Source organism: Zonotrichia albicollis, chromosome 4 (genome assembly GCF_047830755.1).
Source record: "Zonotrichia albicollis isolate bZonAlb1 chromosome 4, bZonAlb1.hap1, whole genome shotgun sequence".
NCBI classification, from domain to species: domain Eukaryota; kingdom Metazoa; phylum Chordata; class Aves; order Passeriformes; family Passerellidae; genus Zonotrichia; species Zonotrichia albicollis.
In genome coordinates, this window is record NC_133822.1 from 6,743,942 (window position 1) to 6,768,782 (window position 24,841).

Here is a 24,841-nt window from a genome sequence, read left to right on the forward strand (position 1 = left end):
GTGTCTTTGCCCAGGAATGCCCAATTCGAAGTCCAAGGGAAACTCCAGTTTACCTCAAAAGTCCATTTGGTCTGTGACCTCCAACTTCTTCCCAAGGGTCCCTCAGCCATGGGTGAGGAATAGGCTGCAGACCAGACCTCTAGCTCTTTCTTACAGCTTCCCTATTTCCTAAGGCATCTTACAGCCTTGCCATACCATGTAACAAGAGGCTGATAGAAGCAATAGAAGAAGTGGTGTCAATCAGGAATGGGCTGCTATCACCAGAACTAGTCCCTTTTGGTCTGCATCCTGCCCTTTGTTCCCATCTCAAGGGTGCTTGGTACAAAGCGTGCCCGGGCGCGGACCGCAGGTGGGTGAATTGACCAGGGCTCCTTGCTGTGAACAGGCCAGTGCCTCGCTGATGTAAATGGGTGCTGAGGTAAATCTGCTGCTCCCAGTCTCTTTAGGGTGCACACACCAGCTGCACTGAGCCTGATGGCACAGCCAGACCGTGGTTGGCTGTGTGGGCCCTGGCAGCACGGAGGTTGGACACCTCTCCCTTTGGCGCTGCCTCGGAAACAGACTGCAGACAAAGCATCGTGTCCATCTCATCAGCTGTGAAGCTTAATTAAAGAGGACTGGTACACTTTGCTGTCTCTGGCAGCAATTTTGATAGCTGGAAGGAAAAGAGAGCCTGAGGAAAGGTGCTTTATAAAAAGAGCTGGGGAATCAATAATTTCTCCATAGCCTCTTTTCATAAGAACCTGAAAAATCTTAGTGCTTGCCAGTGACAAAGAGAGGGTGAACAATCTGGCTGTGCCAGTGCCAGAGGCCCTACAGGACATGGCTGAGCTCACGAGGTGAGGGTGGCCTGGTGTGATTTAACCTGTCTGTCTTTCCCAATCTGTCCAACCACAGGGCTGCTCTTCGCCAATCGTGGTGAAGTTTGCTGACACCCAAAAGGACAAGGAGCAGCGGCGTTTGCAGCAGCAGTTGGCTCAGCAGATGCAACAGCTCAATACTGCCACTTGGGGAAACCTCACAGGTCTTGGAGGACTCACACCACAATATCTAGCTGTAAGTTCACTTCAGAAGTGGTGGCTGTAATATGCTCTATTTATTTTAGGACCATGGTAAATCAGTTCTATTAAACTCCCTGCAGTAAATTGCTAAATTGTCCAGGATACACAGTGAGTTTTCTTCTGGGAGTGTTTATCTGCAAAACAATTCACAGATTCATAGAAAGGTTTGAGTTGGAAAGGACCTTAAAGATCACCTAGTTCTAACCCCTCCATTGTAAATAAAATTTTATTCCATTAGTTTTATTGGTGGTTTTGAATGTTAGAGTCTGGTTTTTGTAGCTGGAATAAAATTAAAGTTCTTCCTTAGGGGAGGACAGATAGGCAGCTGGACACTGTAGAGGCCATATCCATATGGTACAGCCTCTAAACTAAAATGTTGTGGTTCAATCATTAAATTTCCATATTTTCATTTGGAAATGGCTTTTGCTATAGTGCACGGTCCTGCCAATGCTAAGGATGCATGGTTCATATCCCCTTATACACAAAGTGAATGTGGCCAGGAAAAGCCATAAATGTAAAATGGCCTTTTCCTTAGTCCATTTGTAAGATGAGAAACAGGTGGTAGCTGCTATCCCTGCTGGAAAATCTGAAATCCACAGCCATGAATCTTTGGTGCTGGATGGCCAAGAGAGGCTCCCCTTCATCACAGCTGAGGGGGAGCCTCTGCCTTTTGTGGCTCTGGAGTTGGGACGTCTGGTTGAGGAGCTTTTGGATAACTTGGGGGTTCCTCATGGTTCCAAGTAAGATAAACATAACCTCACCAAGTACAAGGCCAAGTACAAGGTCCCTGGATCAGGGCAATCCCAAGCACAAAAGCATGGATCATGAGCAGCCCTGAGGAGAACTTGGAAGTGTTGGTGGATGAGAAGCTTGTCAATGTGCATTTCCAGCCCAGAAAGCCAGACATGTCCTGGGCTGCATCCCCAGCACTGTGGGCAGCAGGTCAGGGAAGGGGGTTCTGTCCCTCTGCTCTGCTGTGGTAGGCCCCACCTGCAGTGCTGCACCCAGCTCTGGAGCCCCCATACAGGAAAGACACAGGCCTGCTGGAGCACATCCAGAGGAGGCCACAAAGGTGATCAGAGGGTTGAAGCACTTCTGCTGTGGAGAGAAGGCTGAAAGAATCAGGGCTGTTCAGCCTGGAGAAGAGAAGCCTCTGGTACCTTTGAGTGTTCCATGCCTGAAGGGGGCCTCCAACAACGCTAGAGAGGGCCTTTTCACAGGGGAATTTAGTGATGGGACAAGGGGTAATGATTTTAAACTGAGAGAGGGCAGGTTTAGGTAAGATACTCAGAAGAAATTCTTGCCTGTGAGGGTGGTGAGAGAGTGGCACAGGTTATCCTGAGAAACTGAGGCTGCCCCAACCCTGGAAGGATTCAAGGCCAAGCTGGATGGGGCTCTGAGTGACCTGACCTAGTGGAAGGTGTTCCTGCCTGTGACAGGGCAGTTGGAAGTGGAGGAACTTTGAGGTGGCTTCCAAACCAAACCATTCTATGATTCTATGAAATTGATGTGCCCATATATATGTATTGTGTATATATAAATACATCATTTTTGTGCATACAATGTTTTGATACAGTGATATAAACAGCAATTTACCCGGCAATTAAAAATATATATTAGTACTGAGGTTGGCTAATTAATGCTGAGATAGGCTAAATTGCTATATATACAAATCCCAGTCTAATGAATATCTGTGTGCTTGATTCATAAAGATAATAAAGAAAAAACTGAATTCACAGGGGTGGGAGAGAATGGACCATGATTGACAGAGATGAGTTATGGTAACTACTAGACTACAGAGGGTTGTAATTAGTCACACTATGTTGGTTTAAATAGATTTAACACCTGGTTGTTAAAAAGAATAAATTGATTAATTGTTTTAAAGCAGCCATGTTATTGAGTTTCCCTTGTGTCTCTGTGTTTCTTAATAGAGATTAGACATTAATATGGATTTACAGCATTGACTCTAGGGATGTTCATTCCAACAGCAGACAGAAGCAAGAGACTGTATAAATGTAAAGGAAAGCAAAAATATTCCAAATGCGAAATTATAGCTCATTTTAGTTTTATCTTCATTTGTTACATTACTGTCAGATAGATTGCTGTGTTGTGTTGTTCATTTGCAGCTCCTGCAGCAAGCAACTTCCTCCAGTAACTTGGGTGCCTTCAGCGGCATTCAGCAAATGGCCGGTGAGTTAAAAACCCTTTCATTTTGCTCCTGCTATGTTTTGTGTTCTTAAGCTATTGAATTCTGTACCTCTAATAATCACATTGTCAGGGGGTGGGGGGCGTGTTGTGTATTAAATGTGGCAGATGTATTGGCAGGGGACAGCTCACGGTTCAGCGTCAATAGAAACACTTTCACCCCTCTTTCAGAACTGAAATTAAACCCGGTGCTCCCAGGTTGTGCAAACAGTTTGTCTTGCATTAGTCACCTGCCATTTGGCCAAAGTAGCCAATTGTAAATTGCAGGAGAGCTCTTAGTCCCTGCAGCCGTATCCTGCCCTATGAAAAGTGTCAGGAAAGCAACAGCAGGATTACATTCTAATTTCCAGTGAGATTTCTGTGTCCTGAAAAATCAAATTAATGGCAGCCCTCAAACATTTTAATAATATGTGGTGAGGAAAAATGTTCTGACCTTTTTAATGAAACCCAAGATTACAGGCCTACCTTCAGTATGAATTTTCAGGCTCCTTTTATAATCACAGAAAATTAACTGGGTGCCTTTTTGACTTTGGAACCCTAGTTGGCAAAATTACACAACAGAGATTTTATGTAAAAGTATAATCTTCAGTCTGGAGGAAAAAAAAGAAAGAAAGAAAAGGGGAAAAAAAGAATCAAAGTGTGAGCGGATTTGAAAGCCAGCTAGTTGGAGGGTTTCTTAGTAATGAGCTGTGTGCCAGTAGTAACTGATGTGTAGTGATTAGCAAAAGGTCATTCCCACTGTGTGACCTACCATGCTGATATCCTAACTTAACATGATGCTAGAGAAGGCAGCATGTGCAGTAAATCAGAGCACAGATGCACATTATGCCTGCCGTGAGGAACTGTTAAAAAGCTTTTTTTTTTTCTTGTTACAGGGGAAAAAAAAAGAAAGAATCACAAAACCCCTAAATTGCTACATTAGTTTATTTTAATCATGAGCCCGCTGAATCAATGAAATACAGCATTACGCTTGCTTCATCATCACAAAACAAGGGCTAAAATATTCAGAAGTCTTTATGAGCCCCATTTCTCATTCTTTTTTTAATCCTGATCTTTTGCTGCTTCTGGTTCTGCTTTGAAGGAAGCCTGAAATACTTTAACAAGTATATATATACCACACTGTATAGCTATACCCCACAGGTATTCTTTGCTCAATCGTTATATTATGCCATTATTGCAGTGACATCAGAGAATAATGTGAACCTGCTGTCTGACAATATAAATTGGCCTACAGATGACAATATCTCTGAATTATTCTCTCTTCCTCAGACCTGCTGGCAGTGCTTGCTGGTTCTATTATGTTACTCTTGCAATTTAACGTTTTTTTCCATCAAAATAATGTGTCTTAATATGATAAACAGAACAGAGCAGTTCAGCAACAGTTTTATACTTGGGAATTTTGGAAGTGGTTTTGAGCTCAAAGATTATGTTTTAATGTTTCATATTTGGTTAGGTCTACAAAAATGAAAGAATTGGGACACTGAGGAAAAATAATGTGATATCCATTGCTTTATGTGCACCTTAGAAGTTTTTGTTGCTTATTTCTCACTGTTAGTGTAGATTCGGCTTTGTTTTCAAGAACTGTTGAAACTAAGAATTTTATTTAAGTATTTCCAGGATGGGCTTTCAATCCAGGATGTGATTTATTCTCTGAAAATGATATGGTCTTGAGACTGAAAGAAAGTCATCTTAAGAAATCATAGTGGCACATCATTGTTACTCGAGGGATATGCTTTTTTCAACTGCAAATTAGATTGCTAATGCACTCATCTATGGGATAATTTGATGACTGACTGTCTCTGTTGGAAAAAAATGTATTTTATATCTTATATTCATGTTATCAAAACAGCTTGACGTTTACTCCTTTCCCCAAAGCATGTGACTCGTAAATCTTTATGTTCAAGGTAAAATTAGTGATACAAAATTGTTCTCCAAGCTGCATCTCTAGATGAAAATGCCAAAGACTAAGCACTATTTCGTTGTTAGAACTGAGAGTTCATGTCCTCTCCTTGGAAATCAGGCAGTACCATGTCATGCAGTGCATCTGGTATTAACAATTTGTATATTTTGTTCCGTGAAAGGAATAGAAAGTACTCCTGTGCCTGCAGCAAGAGCTTGCATTACCAGCTGAAGCTATCTTTGAACATTTGTGAAGGCCTAGAGTTTTTTAACTTAAGCTGTACAGGTTCATTTCACAAAAAAAGAATCTAATATGTAATTCCATATTGCATGTAGTTTGCCTATTAATATAACATTTCAAAGTGAGGAATAAAATCCAGACACAATTGAGTGAGGTGCTAAAGAAGATCCATCACTGCAGCTTTCAAGTTCTTTGAACTTTGTGTTTGAGGGGTGCAACTTTTATCCTTGAAGTCGATGGGTGTGCTTACCACGTAATTCAGACACTAAAACTTTGATCAAAAGCCACATGAGCCATTGAAATTCCACCCTTACTTCCATGTCAGGGCTCTAACATCTCTTTTGTGTTAAATCTTGATGAAGTCACGGTTTGCTACATTAGGACTTCTGAAACAGCTAGCCCCTTGTACAAAATTAGGGCCCTTTGGATCTGCAAGTGTTTATTTGTGCTGCTAAAGCTTGTGCTGTCTCTGCACAGAACAGAAGTGGCACAGCACACACCCCACTGCACATGTGAAGAGTTATTTGCTATGCTCAGTATATTATTTCTTAAATCAAAGCAATTTTCTTTGCTAGCAGAGCAAAGACACTGCTCTTCAGTGTGCAGCTTTAAATTCCCTTCCCCTAATACCATGCCTCAGACTGGTAAAAGTAGTTCTTACATTGCAAAAGCAGTGTGGTTCTTTGATTTTGGTGAAGGGAGTGGGATTTTTAGGTGTTTGTGATTGAAGAGTATTGGAGTTTGCATGTTTTTTTGCAAGCTGGGAATATAGTCCAAAGAAAAATGGGGATTTTTCTCAAGAATTCTCTAACATACAGATATTAATCACTCAGCACCAAGTGTAAAAGTGAGCACTGTTCTTGCTGTAGCAGCCAACTGACCCTGCTGTACATACAGCATTGTGTGAAGTCCAAGCAAATCACAAAACTGGTTTAACGAAAATTTGAGAAATTGAGAGACAAAAAGCTGTAGCTTGCCATTTAGTTTTCCAAGCTTTAAGGTTCCATGCCTAATTCTGCAGTTTAGTTTTATCTCATTTCTATAGAAAAATGAGATTTTCATGAAATCATTCTACTTCATGAGTCAAGCCAAAGAAAACAATGTAATATTTTGAGACTGGTAATAAAGTTGGGAGAGCTGGCAGTGGTGCCTTTGGTATTACAGTAATCCCCTGCTCTTGATTACAGGCACTAATTCTACCTTGCCAAAGTCTGCTCCATTGTCCTGTATAAAACATGCAAGGACATGCATCCTTATGAGTGTATTTCATACTGAGCCCTTCCTCATTTTTCCCCTCTTTCTCTGATATCTTCTAATCCTAATGCTAATTTAAAGGCAGTGTTTCCTCCCATGTTTTTCCTCTCATGTGTTTCCTCTCCAGCCTCAGTGCCTTGCCTGCATTTTGTCTTCGGGGAGGGCTAATAATATAGATGAATTACATTATGTGGTTTGATTGTCTTACTTTAAAAGACAATGTAAGCTACATTAAACACTAGCAACCTTTCAAGCAAGCAAAAATTCCTCCTTCAAATACATACAAATTGCATGGGAAGCTTAGTTCAAAGGAGATTGATGTTGCTTGAATGTTTGAATTTAATTTGTCTGACACTGGAGCAGGTCCTAAAAGCTGCAGTTATTCAAGCCAACCTGCCTGTTTAAGAGCTTGGGAATTACAATACAGATAGTGTAAGGAGAAGTTTACTATTGCTAGGATGATTGTAGAAAATATTTCAATGTTTTCAATATTTAAACAATGTACAGCCTAGGAAAATTTTCTACAATCCAATAATGTCAAATGTTTTGGCAGGAACAAATATTGGTTCATACAGCAATATTTTTGTATGTGTGACCATTCAAGACATAAAAACATGTACAGTACTCATAAAAAAAAAAGGGCTTCTCTTAATTTCATTGAATAGACAGTGTATTTTGCTTTCTGGAGTTATACAGGAGGAGAAAGAAACCATGGATTTTTCTTTCAGGTCCCTAAGCCCTCTGCAGCTGGGACTTTTTATATTTTTCCAATGTATATATGTTTTCCAGTGCTGTCCAAGTTCTCTCATAGTTTGGTTGCATTTTGGGTTGAACTTCTGGCCCTTTCTGAGCCCTGCTCCAATCCATTCCACCCTTCTTCTACTACCCAAGCCAGATTTCCTCCTGTTGCAGAGTCTGTAGGAGCAGATGGGTGAGAGAAAGTCTGTGAGGTTCTGCTTTCTGAATATTTTCCTCTAATTGTTGGATTGGCTCAGTCGATCTGGAGGGACCAGTTGGAAGCCAGGACCATCTGCACAGAAGCTCTACACTTTTGCATTGGCCAAAGGATCCTTTATATCCTCTGACTCTTCCATGGCTTCATTCCAGCAAAGCCATACAGAAGGAGGATTTCTCCTGCTATGACCTCTTTAGGGATATCATATTAAAAGTAAAGGTCACTGAGAAACTGTTTCCAGCTCAAGGGAGATAGCTGTTTCTTAAAGATAACTAGCAGTTTTCAAAATGTTGACCTCAGGGACCAAAAACATTCAGCTTTTGTAACACTAATTCCACTGAAAGTCCTAGTTATTTTAACACATAAAATTAGCTTTTCTTTTTTTCTTCTTCTTCTTTTAGCTAATAAATTAAACAACTCTCTTTAGCATTTTTGGAGAGACAGAGTTTGCAGCAAGTGAGCCTGTTCACAATCCACACAGTGCTCCTTCTCAGAGGAGGAGAGGCACCTTGAGAGGAAAAAGCAGTGCTCAGCAGTCAGGAGATGTGCTTATTCAGGTGGTAATAGTGCACAATGTGCAAGTTTGGCCAAGTCTGGGCACAATATCTGTAGCTCTGTGTGGGTTTTCCATAACCAGCAAATGGAGGGTGAGGAGGATTTTTATTGCCTTAGCCCCTCTGAGGATGGAATTCATCCAACTGAGCCTCAATAGTTTGGAAAGTAGGCATCCCATCTCCCTGCAATGTCAGTGAAGAGGGAGTCACTCCCAGGCAATGATTCATCCTACCAAGGCTGGGGTTAATCTATTTTATGGATATTAGGAAAATACTCCATCTATTAGGAAGGAATTCTTCACTTTGAGGGAGGTGAGGCAAAGATTGCCCAGAGAGCTGTGAATGCCCTATCTCTGGAAGTGTTCAAGGCCAGGTGGGACAGGGCTTGGAGCACCCAGGTCTAGTGAAAGATCTCCCTTGGAAGGTGGCTTTGGGCTTGGAGCAACCTGGACTAATGGAAAGTGGCCCTGCCCATAGCAGGGAGGGTGGAACTAGATGGTCTTCATGGTCTCTTCTGTGAGCCCGTGGTTCTATGATTCTTTTTTAGGATCAGATTATTTCATTACCCCCTCTCTCTTTGACTGTAGCAAGAGCCTGAGTGAGTAACTGTTTTTTGGACAAAGTTAGGTCAGATGAATGCTTCCCACTAGGACTGAAGAAGTTGTAATGGACAAAATCACCCTTATTGCCAGAATGTGTTTAGAGCATGTCTAACCTGAAAATGGGCTGCAATCCTACATAAGTCAACAAATGGCTCTAGGAGTGTTTGAATTAGATGATCTTTAAGGTCCCTTCCAATTCAAACCATTCCATGATTCTGTGAACCTGCAGTCAGATTTAAGCACGTACTGTTAAAATACAAGGCAGAATCAATTGTGGACTTAAAAGTTGTTTTAAAGGCTTTGCTCAATCAAACAGTAACTGGTCAGGCTACCTCAAGCACTTTTCAGATAAGCAGCTTTTCTAAAAGTAGCCACAGAATATATATGGTTTGATGGAGGTGGCACTTAGATTTCCTGTCTATTTTAATTCTTACAATATTGCTGGAATAGCCTCACCCTCCACACCTTTATACACATTTTACCATCAGCATCCAAAATGGCTGATGTCAGTGTTAGCAAATAGTTGCTTTTTAGCCTGAAGATGATAAATTTTACCTTAATCCACATTTTTTTAAGCTGCAGCCAGGATTTAATTCAGGTGGAATAAATCCTAATAATTGAGAAGGATAAAGTTTCCAAAGCAAAGGAAGTCAAGTCAGTGGGAACTGCTTGTCTGCTTGTGAGCGATCAGATTTGGTTCTGATAATCACCACTGACTTTCAAACTCTTCATGCATACTGTGCCACTCAATGTAGCTGGTGCCTTCCTTTTTTTGGAATTTGTGCAGTAAGCAAATCTCAGCTATTTTCTAATGTGATTTTATTATGGTTTTAGAAACCCAAGAGCTGATGAGGCCTAAGAAGTCTTGAGGAATGGCTTGTGACTCCGTTCCCTCCCCTACAAATACCCAATAATTTCAAATTTACAGTTATCACAGGAGAAAAGCTGCAGTGACTGAAACGAGGCAAATTACTTCATTGTATGAAAGTTTGTGTCAGAGGCAGCACAAGAAGTTGTAAAATGTAAATCTCGTGCTCTCAAATTTTCCCGTGTTTTCACAGAACTGCATCTGTGACTGTGCAGCACTACAAAAATTTCCTGTGAATGTGCTAATAGGCCTTATGAGAATGTTCTATCACCATCCATCTGTCACTTTTTAACAGGCCTGATTGGCAAGCACTTGTAACAACTGACATCTGTTCTCGCTTATTGATATGTAGATTTATGGTAATTGCTGTGAACAATAAGACACAAAATTACCTAAGGTGAACATTAAATTAAATTTTCATGCCCCTATCCTTATAAATAATTTTTTAAAAAATCTTAAGTTTCAAGCAAGGCATACTGTGCATCTGTTTTGTACATAATTTAATTGTTTTTTTAATCTGCCAAATAACAAAATGAAAGTTGAATTTCTTTGCGATCTTGAATATTTGCCAAGCTGATAGCACATTGGTAAATACATGTTATTAAAAATGGAATCAAACTGTATTGTGAATCTGGGTTTTTTAATCATTTCCCTTTAATTCCCAACATTGTCTCCATCATGAAGATCAAGAGTTATTCCTTACCCAGAAGGGGTTTTTTTTTCCTCTACAGGAAGATATTCATTTTTCATGTGCAGCTCTGCCTATGAGGCTGTTCCTCAGCGTTAAGCAATTTGCATTTCTTCAGAGAGAGCATTTGCTGAGTGAGCAGCACTTTCAAATAAAATCCATCTACTCATTTGCTGTCCAGCTCTGTTGCGGGATTTGGGACTGTTTTGAAAAAAAAACTGTAGGATGTGAAATGTGTGATGAGTGTGCGTGAAAGGGGAGAGACTAAGAGAGCAGATTCATCCCACAGAACTGCAGAACTGTACCTTAGCTGAGGTTCAATTGAACCAAAACTCTCCATTTGAAAGCAAAGCACTTTTGGGATCTGGGACTTCAGAGCATTTGGTTTCCCTCCTCCAAATTGTCCAAGCAAATGCGATGTTGACACTCCTGACAAGTTGATGGGAGAAACCAATAAAGAGGGAGCAGAGATGGTAAAATGCCTGGGGAATGTGAAACAGTGATGACAGGACTTATTTTTCAGATGTTTGAGCAGACAGAGGATCGATCCTAAAGAAGATGCATATTAAGTGATAAAACTGTTGACAAAATGGGCTCTAGAGCTCGCTGGGTGACAGTGTGTGCCATGAGCCCTTTTTGACACCCACATTTGGGTGCTCAGCTCAGTGGGGGTCTTTGCTGTCCTTCTCTCACTCAGGTGTGACAACAGCCAGCAGGTTTTTCTCCTGCAGAAACCCTGTAACACCTGCGGGTTGTTTTGTGGCCAGTGTCTTACAGTCACTGCTACAGTAAAACAAATTGGGTGAGGAGACAACTTCATCACCACCAAGATCTTGTTCATTCATCTTCTTTGGACATTGAAACTCATTTGCCAAATTGATGGGTTCCTCCTGTGCTTATTTAGAAAAAAAAAAAGTTTTTGTGGAATGAGGCAGTGATGGTATTTGTTTGGCATCCACAGAGGTGCAAGGGTGATTCATGAGTGCAGAGACAGCAGTTGTTGGCTCTGTTACATGTTGGCCTTGTCTGGCCTAGGCTGTCCTCTGGAATCATTCTGTGTTCATCACAATTATTTAATCCTACCATATATACCATTTAAAAGTCCAAAGGAAACCTCAGAGAGAAGAAATATAAGCTGGTTATGACTGATCCTTTTGATGAATAACTAAACAGTGGGTGAAAGAAAGCCATTCCTCCGGAGGAGAGCAACCCACTGCTTTCCCAAATCCTTGTTGTGGGATGGCACAAAAACACAGCCTCCGTGATCAGAAATGTTTGCTGAATATTCTTTGCTGAATTACTTATTCTTCTTAGGAAATAGGAAGGTAAATTATAATTAAGGACCAATATCAATCCAGGATGAAATTAATTCCATATCTCATTTTGAGGGTTACTGACTGCTTTGTTTGCAAAGATTTGGGTCCCAGTCTTTTCCATCCCCAAAATCTTGTTTGAAATAGTCTGCAGTCTTATTATCAATGCAAGATAATTCTTTGGTGGGAAAAAATACTTACACCCAAGGCAAGCCAGTAAGTCAGATGAACAATTTTAAAAAATAATAAAAACATATTGTTTGCATACATGTGAACTGTGTCTTGCAAAATAGTTTGAATTAGTAATGTTTGAGAAAAGCCTTATCTTTTAAGATGGTCTTTAGCCTCCAAAAGAAACCTTAAAGAGGTTTGGTCATGTAATTTCTCCAAGTGTCTTGTTCCAGTTCCAGACTATGAATTGGTGTATCTTGGATCAACTAAAATATTAACTCCCACCATTGCAACTGTGTCACATTTTCAGAAACATCAACATCTGAACTGAATTTGAGACACCCACATTAGAACCTCAGTCAAATTAGGTGCTCACCTGAGGCCTGACCTGCCTGTTGGAACATACTGTATTTAAATTTGGGGCTTTATTCAGAAATAGATGTTTATATCATGGTTCATTTCACAGTCCCTAATGCTGTGACAGTGAGAATCCATCTTTATGGGGATTATTGATTGTACTAACCTGAGTCTGCAATACTTGTGTTTGAAAGTAGTATCACTCTCCATTATTGCAGGAGTTCTGAATTCCTAGAAAGTACCTCTCCTTCATTGCATTTTTTTTCTACTTAAACATACTTCCCAAGTATTGTATTTAAATTCTCCTTTTTTGTTTTCATTATTTCCAGGTTGTTGTTAAGCTTCTCCATTTGAAATACAAAGTGTGCAGGGAGAAATAATATCTCTTGTAGGCAAACTAACATTCAGAAAAAAATCAGACAAGTTTCTCAGCATTCAAACTGGGAAACATGGGAAACAAACTTTATTAATCCCAATTATATGACCCTGTCCTGAATGTGTTTTAAATGCTAGTTATCTTCTTTATATCCCCTGTTGTGTCAGGAAATAATATTGTGCCTGGGCTTCATGCAGAGTTTAAATGACTTTTAATTCTACACTTCCCTTAGAAGAGGCACAAACCAGGTTTAATTTGCCTCAAGTGCAGGCTGGTGTCTTTGGTGCATTCTCTCAATTCCAAGGCAGAGAGATGAGAAATATTCCTCAGGAACTCTGAGATGTGGTTTGAGATTATAGATGTTTTGGGAATGAAAAGAATCGAGTTTATTGGCAAGGTACACCCCAAGCTCCATGACCATTGAAAACAGCACTTTTTGATGATGATGATGATGATCTGTTTTAATTAACCCTCTTGCTTCCCCACACAGGCATGAACGCTTTACAATTACAGAATTTGGCAACTTTAGCAGCCGCAGCAGCCGCCGCCCAGACCTCAGCTACCACCACCAATGCAAACCCTCTCTCCACAACGACTGGTGCTCTGGGAGCCCTCACAAGTCCTGGTAAGAGCAGAGTGCCTGCTTCCAACACACAAACTTGGCAGTTGAGGGCAAGGTGGGAGTGAAAACGCTGGTTCCATGTTGTGTCATGAGTTCCGTGCTCATGTAAATCGTGAAGAGCCTTTAACAGCTGAATACATCTTTGTTGCTGTTATTTTCAAGGTAATAACTGCTTTTTCAAGTGGTCCAATGTGGGCATGTTTGCCTTTCCAGGTTCATTTCAGGGGCCATTAAAGCCTAACAGACCCATCTTAAAAAACTCTGCGTGAAAATTACAATTGCATGGGAAACCTAAGATTAACTTTTCACAAAGAATTCAGAACATGACCAAATCCTTCCCATCCAAAGGAAAATCAGCTGAGGTGGTTCTTTTTAATCCCTAAGATACTGATCTTTGTTTCCCATCACACACAAGTATTGCCTTTACCCCTCATGAATTTTTGTGAAGTCTTTTTTTTCCTTTCTCTTGCTGGATCTCAGTTGAGCTTTCTTCTTTACTTTCTGAGTACACAGTTACAGAAGTGATATCCAATGCACAAGGAATACACAGCCAGATGCTGACTTCATTATGGGAGCAAAAGGGAAAAAAGAGGTGGAAATGCCTCCATGACCACCACTTGGAGACATGTCTGATGTCTCCAAAGCCCTAGAGAGAAACTGAGGCAAATTCAGGCTTAGGTAACACTTCAGAATATCCAGAATCCACAGAGAGAGATGTTGATTCAGTGTAGTTACTCTGGGTTTACAGTGATGTAGCTGAGTAGAGAATTTGGCCACTTATTGTTACATAAAGGCTGCAGGGTGTAATTATTTGCATCATGAAGTGTGTTTATTGCTGTTCTAAAAAACATTCATATTATTTTAGACACCACTAAAGAACATTTGTGTTTAATCTTGTTTAAGTGTGTATTTATCCCCCATGAAAATGTAATTCATGGCAGACTGAGCTCATCAGTAAGGAAAACAGTCTTCACTGCACAATAGAACTGGGACTGAGTGTGGTGTTGGGTCTTAGTGCTGGCCAGGGCTCACATTATACAATATACAATACAATTTACAATAAAACTGTAATACAATTTTATTGTTTGGGAGAGAGGTTAAATTTAAAGAAGCTTGGCTAAGTCTGTGTAGATTTTTCTGTTTCTGGCATGAGCCTCATCTTGACCTAAAAATAATATTCATTAGCAACATCTCTGAGAAGCAGGTTGGGTGAAAATGATTTTGGCTTGCTGATGTGGTTTTTTTTTAAATTGAGCAATCTCTCCCCCCTGTCCTGGAGCTGGGACTTAGCACTTCAGTGTTTCCATGTTACACCTGTCTAAATGCCACCCATTTATAGAAGCAGAAATGTTGCATTTCATGCATGCTCTGTGATATCTCTGCAGTTTAGCTGATAAATGTCTGAGCAGCCTTGTCCTCCCAAGACACACACAACAGATCTTGACCCACACTGACAAGAGCTCCCAGGGCAACTCAATGACTGCACTGTGGTGCAGAGTGGCTGGAAATTAACCCCCTTTTTCTTTGCTGCCCTGCAGCACAGGGGCACCAGAATGTTCCTGTTGTACACTTTGTTGTGCCATGTACACACAAAACTTGGATTCAACCTTAAGGGCCACATTTCTCTCCTTCCCTATCCAACACAGTCTTATCCAGCCTGTCTGACTTGCTGTTCCCTTTTAAGTTGATCTTGAGGCTCCCTGAGTACCTGGGAGGTTTTTTTATCTGATGTCCAGGTCTGCAGAGGCCCATGGTGGACAGGTGCTTCCACTGGGCTGGGCAGATCTATCTTTGGGGAAACTGGAGCTTCCCATTGCTCTGGGTGGTACTGGAGAGCAGATACCAAGGATTTTTCCAAAGAGGTTATTGATTTTGGCTAGCACATTGAACTTGTGTTATTTTCAAAAAATTTGGGGTATTTAGCCTTTCAAATAGTGTCTTCAGAATGCCATTTGCCTTTGAAAGTCTTATAGATGGCACTTGTTTCTAATATTAGCTTGAAAAATCTCTAATAGGTCCACTGACCTATTTATATTGCACAACCAGCCTAAAATCAAGCCTTGGTAAAATGTTCTTCAGTTTAACCTTCCTTATCTGGTTCCACATTCTCCACCCTATTACATGTAACCTGAATAATATCTTCAATGATTCTTCTCTGCTCCATGGAAAATGAATTTAGTTTGATAAAGTTTTTCATAGTGGCTCAAAGTGTTTCCACTAAAACTCAAAATATGTTGACAGAAAACATTTAAATCTGCCTTTCAATGTGTGGATGTTTGGAGGCCTTAAGGGTATTTTTTTGGTCTAGTTTTCCTTTAATAGAACACTTCAGCTTGTTGTGTTTCATAAGTGTAAATTATTTTGTCTGATTTCAAAGCCTGCACTAAGCCCAGGAAGAAATGTTTGCATCTCTCCAGATAATGCATTAAATTAATTTTTTTTAGTTGAGAAAAAAGCCCACATTTGTGGCAGTGCAAAGGTAGATGCTTAAATTTAATCCTTTTCTGAATGTTGTTAAAGGCAAAATACTTCACAGAATGGAGATGGGCATAAGTGTCTTCTTCCAGTATGTCTTGAACCATGTCAGCCACATAAATCATATCCATGTTTTTATCCAGATATATCTCCCCTGAAAACCCCCCCCGAATCAATCTTTGTTCTGTCCTTTCTAAACATGTGTTTTAAGAGCCCCAAAAAATGGTTGTTTCAGCTAAAATTCACCTTGAAGCTTAATTTTACATCGATAAGATTTAGCAAACATCAGTGCACCACACTAGTAGAGAGGAGACAGTGCTCAGGCCAACTTCAGTGCACTGGCAACACAGAAAAATAGGCCAGGAAATGAGGAGCCAGTGGGACATCTGATATTTGAGGATTTCCAAACAAATTAAACTCCAATGATCTTTCTCCCATCCATTCTGACTAAACAGCTTTGACCGCAAGAGAGTCTGAGGACACTCGTTCGCCTCCATGTGCTAAATACTTTCTCTTAAGCTTGAAAGAGTATTCATTCAGAAAGAACAGAGACAATACAATCCCCCAAACTATTAATTTTTTTATAATTGTAAATTTATAATTTCAATTTTGCATACCCATGGAAGTGTCTCCCTACAGCATTGTTAGAAATGATTTTTTAAAAGCCTTTGCTTAAAAAAACATGAAAGATTAAGCTTTCATTTTAGTAAAAATCCCCTCAGGCAATAAATAGGTTCTTTTGTCTCTTGGCCCTGGAAAAAAAATTAAAATGGTTTAAATTGCCTATGGTTAAAGTAACTGTTTCTTGCAATTATCAGATGGTAGTGAATAAAAATTAAAATGAAATCATGAAAGACTAAAAACCAGGTAAAGGCATATTATGTCTTTCATGAGTTTCTCATGGGTCTTTTGAAGACTCATTTAATCATCTTTCTTGTCTTTTATTTTGATATGATAATTGTTTCCTTTATTTACTTTAATCACCTCTATTTAGTTAATTAATTCTTCACTTTATTTTCATTTCACTTGCTTGGGATACTTTTTCTGTTTTAAAGACAGGAACCAGTACTATTTCATAGTGTTTTAAAGGCAAGTACCTGTAGTATTTCATAACACAAGGATTTGGCCTGGGGTAGCTTTTACCTGACTCCAGGTTTGCCTCATCCAGTTTGTCTCAGTTCCCTTTGGGCAGGAACCTGGAAGTTTCCATTTCTTGTTCACTGGGAAGGGATTTTGGAGGCATTGCCTCAACTGTAGGTATCCACACTGTAAACATCCCAATTTGGACAGGATGAATCCCAGCTGAGTGTCAGGAACCTTGTTCTCTCCTCCAGAGACTGTCCTTTGCACATCCTGTAAATGGATCATGGAGCAGAGAGCTCCCAGGGAGGATGCAGGGATCATTCAGGGGGTGATGGGAATGCCTGGAGGTGCATGTGAAGGAGGGACATATGAACTCAGAATCAAAGTATCTGCCTCTAACACTGCCTGACATTTTATTTCCCTAATTTTGCCAAGGGTAACAATGTGTGTTCTGAGTGTCCTGGGTGGTACAGGGCTCATACAGCACTGTGAAACCTGGACCACTCAGAACAGATTGGTGAAAGCCTTGTCCACTCAAGGTCTGAGTATCTCCAAGGATAGAGATTCCACAGCCTCTGTGAGACCATTTCAGTTTTGTTTCTTCAAATTCACACATAAATGTTTGTTTCAGTAACCAGTAGGAAAGCCCTACTATGTGTAAATGAAGAGACAAAACATCTAATTATATATCCAAATTTATCTGCATGAACATACCCAATATAATTTCTGAGCTGTGGGGGGATAGAATTGCTAAACCAGAAGCTAATTCAGTTTCAGACCTAGAAGCCTTCTTTTTCCATGACATTTTCATGATTATTTGATTCTCTAAACTATTATTTATTCACACAGCTGAACTAGCTATTCATGCTTCAGTAAAAAACTCTTTAGGTTTATCTGCTGTATAAACCTAAGAGGAAATATTTGGGGGAGAAAATACTGATAGGGTAGAAAGTGAGAAAATGATACTTTTTTCCTTTAATGATCTCTTAAAATCCAGCACAGCTTTTGTCATATTATGTCAGTATTCAGCCATTAACTCTTACACTGAAAAAAAAAAAATTCTCCTCAGCACAAAGGTCTAAAAATACTCATTTTCAGACAGATACTGACATTGAAGAATAATAGTCCCCAAAAAAGGAAGACTGTGAAGTATAGAATAAACTGAAAAAGAAAAAAAAATTATACTGCCTTTCCTGTAAGAACTAATTCATTCTCTCCCTCTGGTCAAAGCAGAGAATTATAACTTATAGCTATCATACGTGGCTCATTATTTTCTCTACCCCCTAATCTAGTATGAAGATTGTCTTTGTTAGTTGAAGGTGTTCATGTTGTGAGCACAATTGTTGAAATGGTAGAGATTTTATAGAATATACAAGATGCTTCAGCTGAGAAGCAGTGAAGAATGTTCAAATAACCATTCTTAGAAGATTTGCTTTTTGTTCACTTCAGTACAAAACATTTTTCTCCGATCAGTGGTGCAAGGCTGCCACCATGACATTTTGTTAGAGGCCAGTGCGCCCACTGAGATAGTTGTGATTTGCTTCCAGGATGATTCAAAAATAACCCTACCAGTAGGTGTGTAGGAAGGTCTGACAGTTTGCTAAAGACTGAATTGAAGTAGATGTTTCATGTTGGAAAAGATCGGTTTAAAATGCAGAATGGCACTCGTCGTTTGTAGTACAAATTGATTATTTTTCTGCCATTTCATGTGGAATTAATGCATGTTACATTATTGTAAAATCATTTAAAATAAGCTTTATTAGTTTTGAAGAACATAGAAAACATCTCTAGTATAATTTTCATCATTTTCAAGATAAAGATACCGTTGATAAATGTAAGACATAGCTTAAATAAAGGTTTTAAAATACAGTGTATATACAGTGCACACACTTAACCCAAGCGTATGGTTTTAAATTTTGTATTTAAGTCTATCTTAGTGCTTGGAGGACAGAGCATTTCAATGCCTTAATTCTGATCTCAGCACCAATATTTTAAAAGAATGTGCTTTCAAGGAAGCTATGGAAGAAAACCTTGCCTTAGCATGCCCGCATCCCAGTGCCTGTTACTGGACTGCATAGTTCAAGGAAATTTGTGGCAGGACAAGTATATTTCTGAGCTGTTGTGTGTCAGCTGGTCTTACATACTTGGTGTTAGATTTCTGAGTCTGTGGTTAGGCTCCTCAATCAGTGAATTGATTTTGACTGCTCTTAGTGCCCACAGATTATGCTGCTTCTTGGAGATATATTGGTACTAAACCCATCTGATTATTAGGCCACCCTTAAGGAGGCATGCAAGCACAAGCTGGAGCCAAAAATAGGAAACTGGGCATGTATTTTTGACCTATATTTGTATTGTTAATAATGTTTCAATATATCTTAAATGACTAAAGAAGAAAAGAGTGGGATTTGTGGCTAAGAACCTCCCAGAGTCCCAGTACAGTAAAAGGGGAGGTGATGGATTCATGTAGAGCCTCCCTGGAGCAGCACTGTGTCTCCCTGGTGTCCTCATTGGAAAAATGAGCCAGTGATGACCTGAGGGATGCTGATGGCAGCATCAGCTCACTGGGATGACCTGTGCATATTTGTCCCTTAAAATGTAACAGGTCTCTGGACATTCTCCTCTCAGAAGGGTTTCTGAGCAGGTGCATCAGTGCAGTCTGAAGGGTCCCAGGGATGTTCAGGCACTGAATGGGCTCAGGGTGGGCAGAAATGCTTTGTGAGGCTGCCTGACAACTGTAGGGGTCATTTTGGCAAAGCTCCTTATCAGTTTTAGAATCAACATTATCAATTTATGAATTTTTGGCACAGAAATCTCCAGCTGTTTCCTCAGAATTCCATTAATACCAAAGGACAGAAACACGTGCATATTTTCAGTCAAGCAATGTGCTAGTTAAATTTTTTAGGTTTGTTTTTTTCTTTCAGGAAGCAGCATACAGTACTAAACCATGGATTAGTAGGATCTAATTCAACAGGAGACATGTTTGTTTTTTAAACATCATTACATTATCATCTTCCTAAGGTATTAAATCCATTGCCTTAGCACATTTCAGGATTTACTTTGCTTGCAGTATACAAATAACACGTATAATACATTCTATTTTGTAAGTGTCTCTCTACCCCACTCTTAATCTCTATTTCAAGCTACAAGAATCCCAGTTTGTAAAGAAAAGCTTTTTTTTCTTTCTGTTGGAAGCACTATTTGAAGTTCACTCAGGATGGCTTTCTACTAAAGAAAGATGATAATATCAGCTTGCCTACACAGGTAGATATGTGAGCTTATATGTAATATATCTTACAAGAAGTTACAAGCCCAGAAAATGCTGCAGTTCATAATACCCAGGAAATAATGTAAATCTTAGAAAAACTCATGCATTTGAAGGAGCTTTCATCTACTGCCAACACTGATTCTTCAATCCTACTGGATTGTGCTTTTGTCCATGGGTACTTCTGGTCTGTTTACCCAAGACATAAAAATTATAATTAATAGTAAAAAATAATACTTTTTAAATCTTAACTTTATTCCATTTTTTATTATTACTAATGTTTTAATTGTTTTAACATTCTCTCAGAAGAACTAGTTGCTTGGATATGGGACTACTGAATTATTTTATGCAATGGCCAAACAAAAATATCTCCAACAGCTGCATGAGTTTAAAACCAAGTAAAGTACACCCTCAACTGTCTTTGCTGTTTGCAGCACAAAAATGTGTAATATGAATGAAAAGAACCAGTGTCACAGTGAACTCAGTATGACTTTACAAATGGTCTGCAAAGGACCTGGCTGAGTAATTTTACATGAGGCAAGATAATCCTCAAGTGCTGCAGCTCCCAGGGGTGAGCAAGTGCATTTTGTGGATGTGCTATTGCAATAAAGCTGTGCTTGCACACCCCACTTAGAAACCCATCTGCCATGGAAATAATTGCAGGCACCTTCTGGATTCATAACTCCGTTTAACAACAAAAATTTTCAATATATGGTTTAGCTCATCTCTATTCTAAAATGCCATGGATAGGACTCCTAAGTGTCTGAAGGAAAAAGTATTTTAGAAACATCTTGTTGCAATAGAAAGACAAACACCTCCCAAGGACTGTTTACGTTATCTTAAGACAGATATGTGAGAGAGGTGAAAAAGAAGATGAATCAGGCCACCCTCTCCCATATACTAGAATTTGAATTGGCATATATGTATGTGGTAAGCACTTGTAGAACAAAAACGTTGCTTACCTTGGACTTTGCTGACACTCTTCTTTCTTTTTTTCTTTTTCCTTTTTTTTCTTTTTTTTTTTTTCATGGAGAGATGGCACTGCATGTTGTTTGTCCCTGCTTAGTGCTGAAAGTGTGTCAAAGATGTTGCAGGCACACCAGGGGCCATGTGAAGGAACCTGTGCTCCAGGCAGGAGATCCTGGCCTCCAGTAGAGCCTTCTTGATTTTAGATCAGGAGTTCTTTGGAAAGTGATTTATAAGTGGCTGTATTCTGATGCAGCTCCACATGGAGGTCATTTCAGCATCAGGGCATGCATCTCAGAACAATAGCCTGCTCCAAATTGTGTGAGATAGCTGTAATAAACATGAGAGCACAGCTGGAAGTTCCCTGTAGAAATGGCTTTGATGTGAACTCAGTGGTGCTTCAACGAGCACAGCCACAGCCCTTGGCCCCACTGATCCCTAAGTGCTCAGCAATTCTTCTTTGTTTTCCTCGTATTGTGGTGATTCAGTTTGGTTTGATTTAATTTAGAGTTACAGCTGGAAATATATGATGGTCAGCTATGAAGCTGAACTCAAGCCAGTTCACTGTGCATTGTTATTCTGTTTCCAAGCCACTCTAAAGCACTTCCCACCCAAAACCAAAGGTGATTTACCATTGTGGTATGCTGGGGAGAATGCACAACATGTTGCAGGCACAGGATTGAGGTACAGCTTGTAGTTTATGCTAGAGGTGGATTTTTTAGTTTATGCTAGAGGTCTTCACTGGGAAATGCATTTCAACAAAACAGAAGCATCAGCGTGGAATTGGCCAAGAATATTGACTTGCTTTTTACTCTCTCTTTCTTTGTCTTCAAAGTCTCATAGGAAAATGTGCCCTTAAACACCAATATTCACAATACCAACCTAGATTCACAAAGACATGCCCAATCAATAAACCCTTGCTTGTTAATATACCTTCTGCCAGATAGACAGGTTTGGAGGAAAATTATGGAACAGAAGATAAACTACAAAAATAACCAACTAATAAGTTTGTCTGCTGTACCTGTGGTATCTCTGCATGCTCTTTTCTCCTCCTTCTTTGCTGTGGAAGGTGCATGGTGTAGACACTGTAATTTCATGACAATCATAAATGTCAAGTTAGGTGTTAACATCAACAAGTGATTAAAATGAGTGTCCCTGATTTTCACATCTCTCAAGCTTTCTTAGCTCTCAAAAACCCGTGCAGTGCTGAATAGTATGGATTTGTGAGCCTAAAGTTATTCTCCCACTGTTGAAGGCCTTGTGCAAAAAAATTTTAATGAATTGGTTCACCTCTTTATGTTTTTTGTGGTTTTTTTTTAATTCTTGTAAAAGTCAGTGTTCACAAATGACTTTAAAAAATATAAACCTGTTTTCAGAAAGCCAGAACCAGAAGGATCACCATGGGGAAAGGCTCCTTCCTCTCCTCTCCCTCTCTGTCATGCTTTCTCTCATCTGCACATTCATGCACACAGATGCAAAAAAGAGACCAGATGTTGAGTGCATGGTGTTCTCCCTTCCTCCTTTGCTCACTGCTGCTTCTGTTTCCCTGTTCCTTGGGAAGAAATGGACAGTATTTCATGGACACAGTTCACCTGTGAGTAATGAAGAAGCAGAGGGGCACTGACTTACTGAAGAAAGGCTGTGATATTGGTATATGTCTTTCTATATTGTCATTCTTGTTTCCCCTGACTCTTTCTTGCTCTCTTGCTTTTCTGGTGCTCTTTCCCTGGAGTGCATCTGTCACTTTAATTTTATCCTATCCAAGCACAAGCAGAGCACTTAAACTTCCTAGAATCTTCCTTTTTGACATGTCAGACAGCACTTCCGAGACACCAGAAAATGTGCAAGTTTTTACTTCTTTCTCCATACCAATGGCAATGTGTTTGTCAGAGGACCTTGTGGAAAATACACCTCTCCAGACCAGGAAAATCTACCTCACCTTTGCCAAAATCTGCCCTGAGAAACAGAACCAGGGCCTGCTGGTACTGTTAGCAGCAGGGAGGCCACCAGTCTGAGCAAGGGTGGATACTCAGATTGGCTGGAGATCACAGTAAAGGGCAGACAATTTAATGCCACTCACACATGCTAGTTAGATCAGAATACTGATGAGCCCTAGTGAAAGGCCAACTGCATCTTCTTTTAGCAAAAATATTAAAATGCCCCCATTTCTCCCCCCTCCCCCTCCAGATTCTCCACAAGAATAAATTAGAACTTGGAGGTGTGGTTATTATCACAGAATAATTAGACCCCATGGGATTAGAGACACTCAACATTTGCTAATGCCCCTGGGTTGTGATTATCTAATAATGATGATGCCTCTGTCATTGCTTAATTATTCTTCCCCTTTAAAATGTACCTTCTGCAGTCAGAGCCCGTAGGATGAGCTCATTTCAGCCTGAAACTCCACTGCAAATTCCTGAGAGCAATGTCACACGGGCACCATGATTGACTTGCCCACTTCTCCCCCACACTGTGTTTATAATCCTCATTTCATAAACTCCAGCATTACTATATTTGAATCCTTCCCCTTTTCCATAAGACATTTCATTTGGGTGTTCAGGAGAAAATTCTGTGGCCTCCATCTCTTCAAAACAAACAGTTGGGTTAGTGCTACATAAAGATAACACATCTTAATTGATTGACCTTATATATTTAAGATCAGATCTGTGCAGAATTCCTCCTAACTCCAGATCAGTGGTCCAGACTCCCATCTACATAAGAGCCTCCTACAGCTGGGTGCTATTCTCTGTTTAAGAGAGTGCCACCACAAAACTAAGATAATATAAACCAAAGTCAGAAGCTTTGCACAGACTTTGTCCAACACAACAAAACTTTGCCCAGTATCTTCCATTTTTCAGTCAGGCCAGCAGGTGTTCCTCATGTTTAGATACAGTTTTCAAGACACAGTTCCAAACATCATTGGTTATTGCAACTAAAGATTAGAAAGAAAAGAGAGAATGCAGCCTTAATCTGATTATCCTTAAATCCAGTGTTGTCTCTTACCTTTATTATCCCTCTTGGACTAAGCAAGGGACAAAGGCATATTTTGTTTACCCAAGAGATTTTGTGTAGTAAACAGAGATTTTAAATTCATCTGGCTAAAATTAGAGATTTCTACTTTGGATTTAATATTTCTTTTTCTTTTGTCCTTATAATTCTCTTATAAACTCTAACGTTTTTTTATGTTACTGACTGAGGAGCTGTTGGAAATATTATTTTATATTTTTTTAATGGCCTTTACTCTCTTTGTTTGATTTCTTTATATCCTTTCTTTACATTCTTCTACTGTGATTTTATTTTCTGTTGCACATTGCTGAATCTAAGAGGAATCCAAAACCTCAAGGAAAGATCCAAGGTCACAACTTCTTTTGCTGGATTGTTGTAGGTTGGGCCCTAGAAACCTCACCCACACAGTGTAGTTGTGGCAGCCTAGAACCAAAACCACAGATGAGAGTTAAGTGGCTTTTTCAGTGTCAACCTCTGCTTCTGTAAACAGACCCAAGAACAGAAACTGGTTCTACTGTTCAGTTTTCAACACATCTTCATTCTTTCATTCTGCCTTAGTGTGAGCTGACTTTCTCTGCTTTTCTCCTATGCTGCTCTAATTCCCATAGAATAATTGAGGTTGGAAGACCATCTTGGTCTGTGACCCAGCTCCCTGCTCCTCTGAGATCAGGTTGATCCAAATAAATCTCAAAATCCTCCAAGGACATGGATGGAGCAATCTGGGTAATCTGTTCCAGTGCTTGTACAAATGTTTATAGTTGGAATCTCCCTTGTTTCAATGTACTTCTCATCTTCCCTGCATGTGCTGTTGCTCTATCTAGTGGATGAACTCCTTTTAGGCACTGAGAGGCTGCTTTAGGTTCACCTGGAGCTGTATTTTCTC

The 24,841-nt window shown here is 39.8% G+C and overlaps 1 protein-coding gene across 11 annotated transcripts in view; it reads left to right on the plus strand.

The window, feature by feature from the left end:
* The window catches only part of CELF2 (CUGBP Elav-like family member 2), a 547,488-nt gene that overhangs the window by 493,725 nt on the left and 28,922 nt on the right, over nucleotides 1–24,841 (plus strand). For all 11 annotated transcript variants that reach the window (XM_074538727.1, XM_074538723.1, XM_074538722.1 and 8 more), the window contains 3 exons: nucleotides 898–1,056; nucleotides 3,188–3,251; nucleotides 13,035–13,169. In XM_074538727.1, the coding sequence (XP_074394828.1) occupies nucleotides 898–1,056; nucleotides 3,188–3,251; nucleotides 13,035–13,169 (358 nt within the window). The remainder of the gene's footprint in view (nucleotides 1–897; nucleotides 1,057–3,187; nucleotides 3,252–13,034; nucleotides 13,170–24,841) is intronic.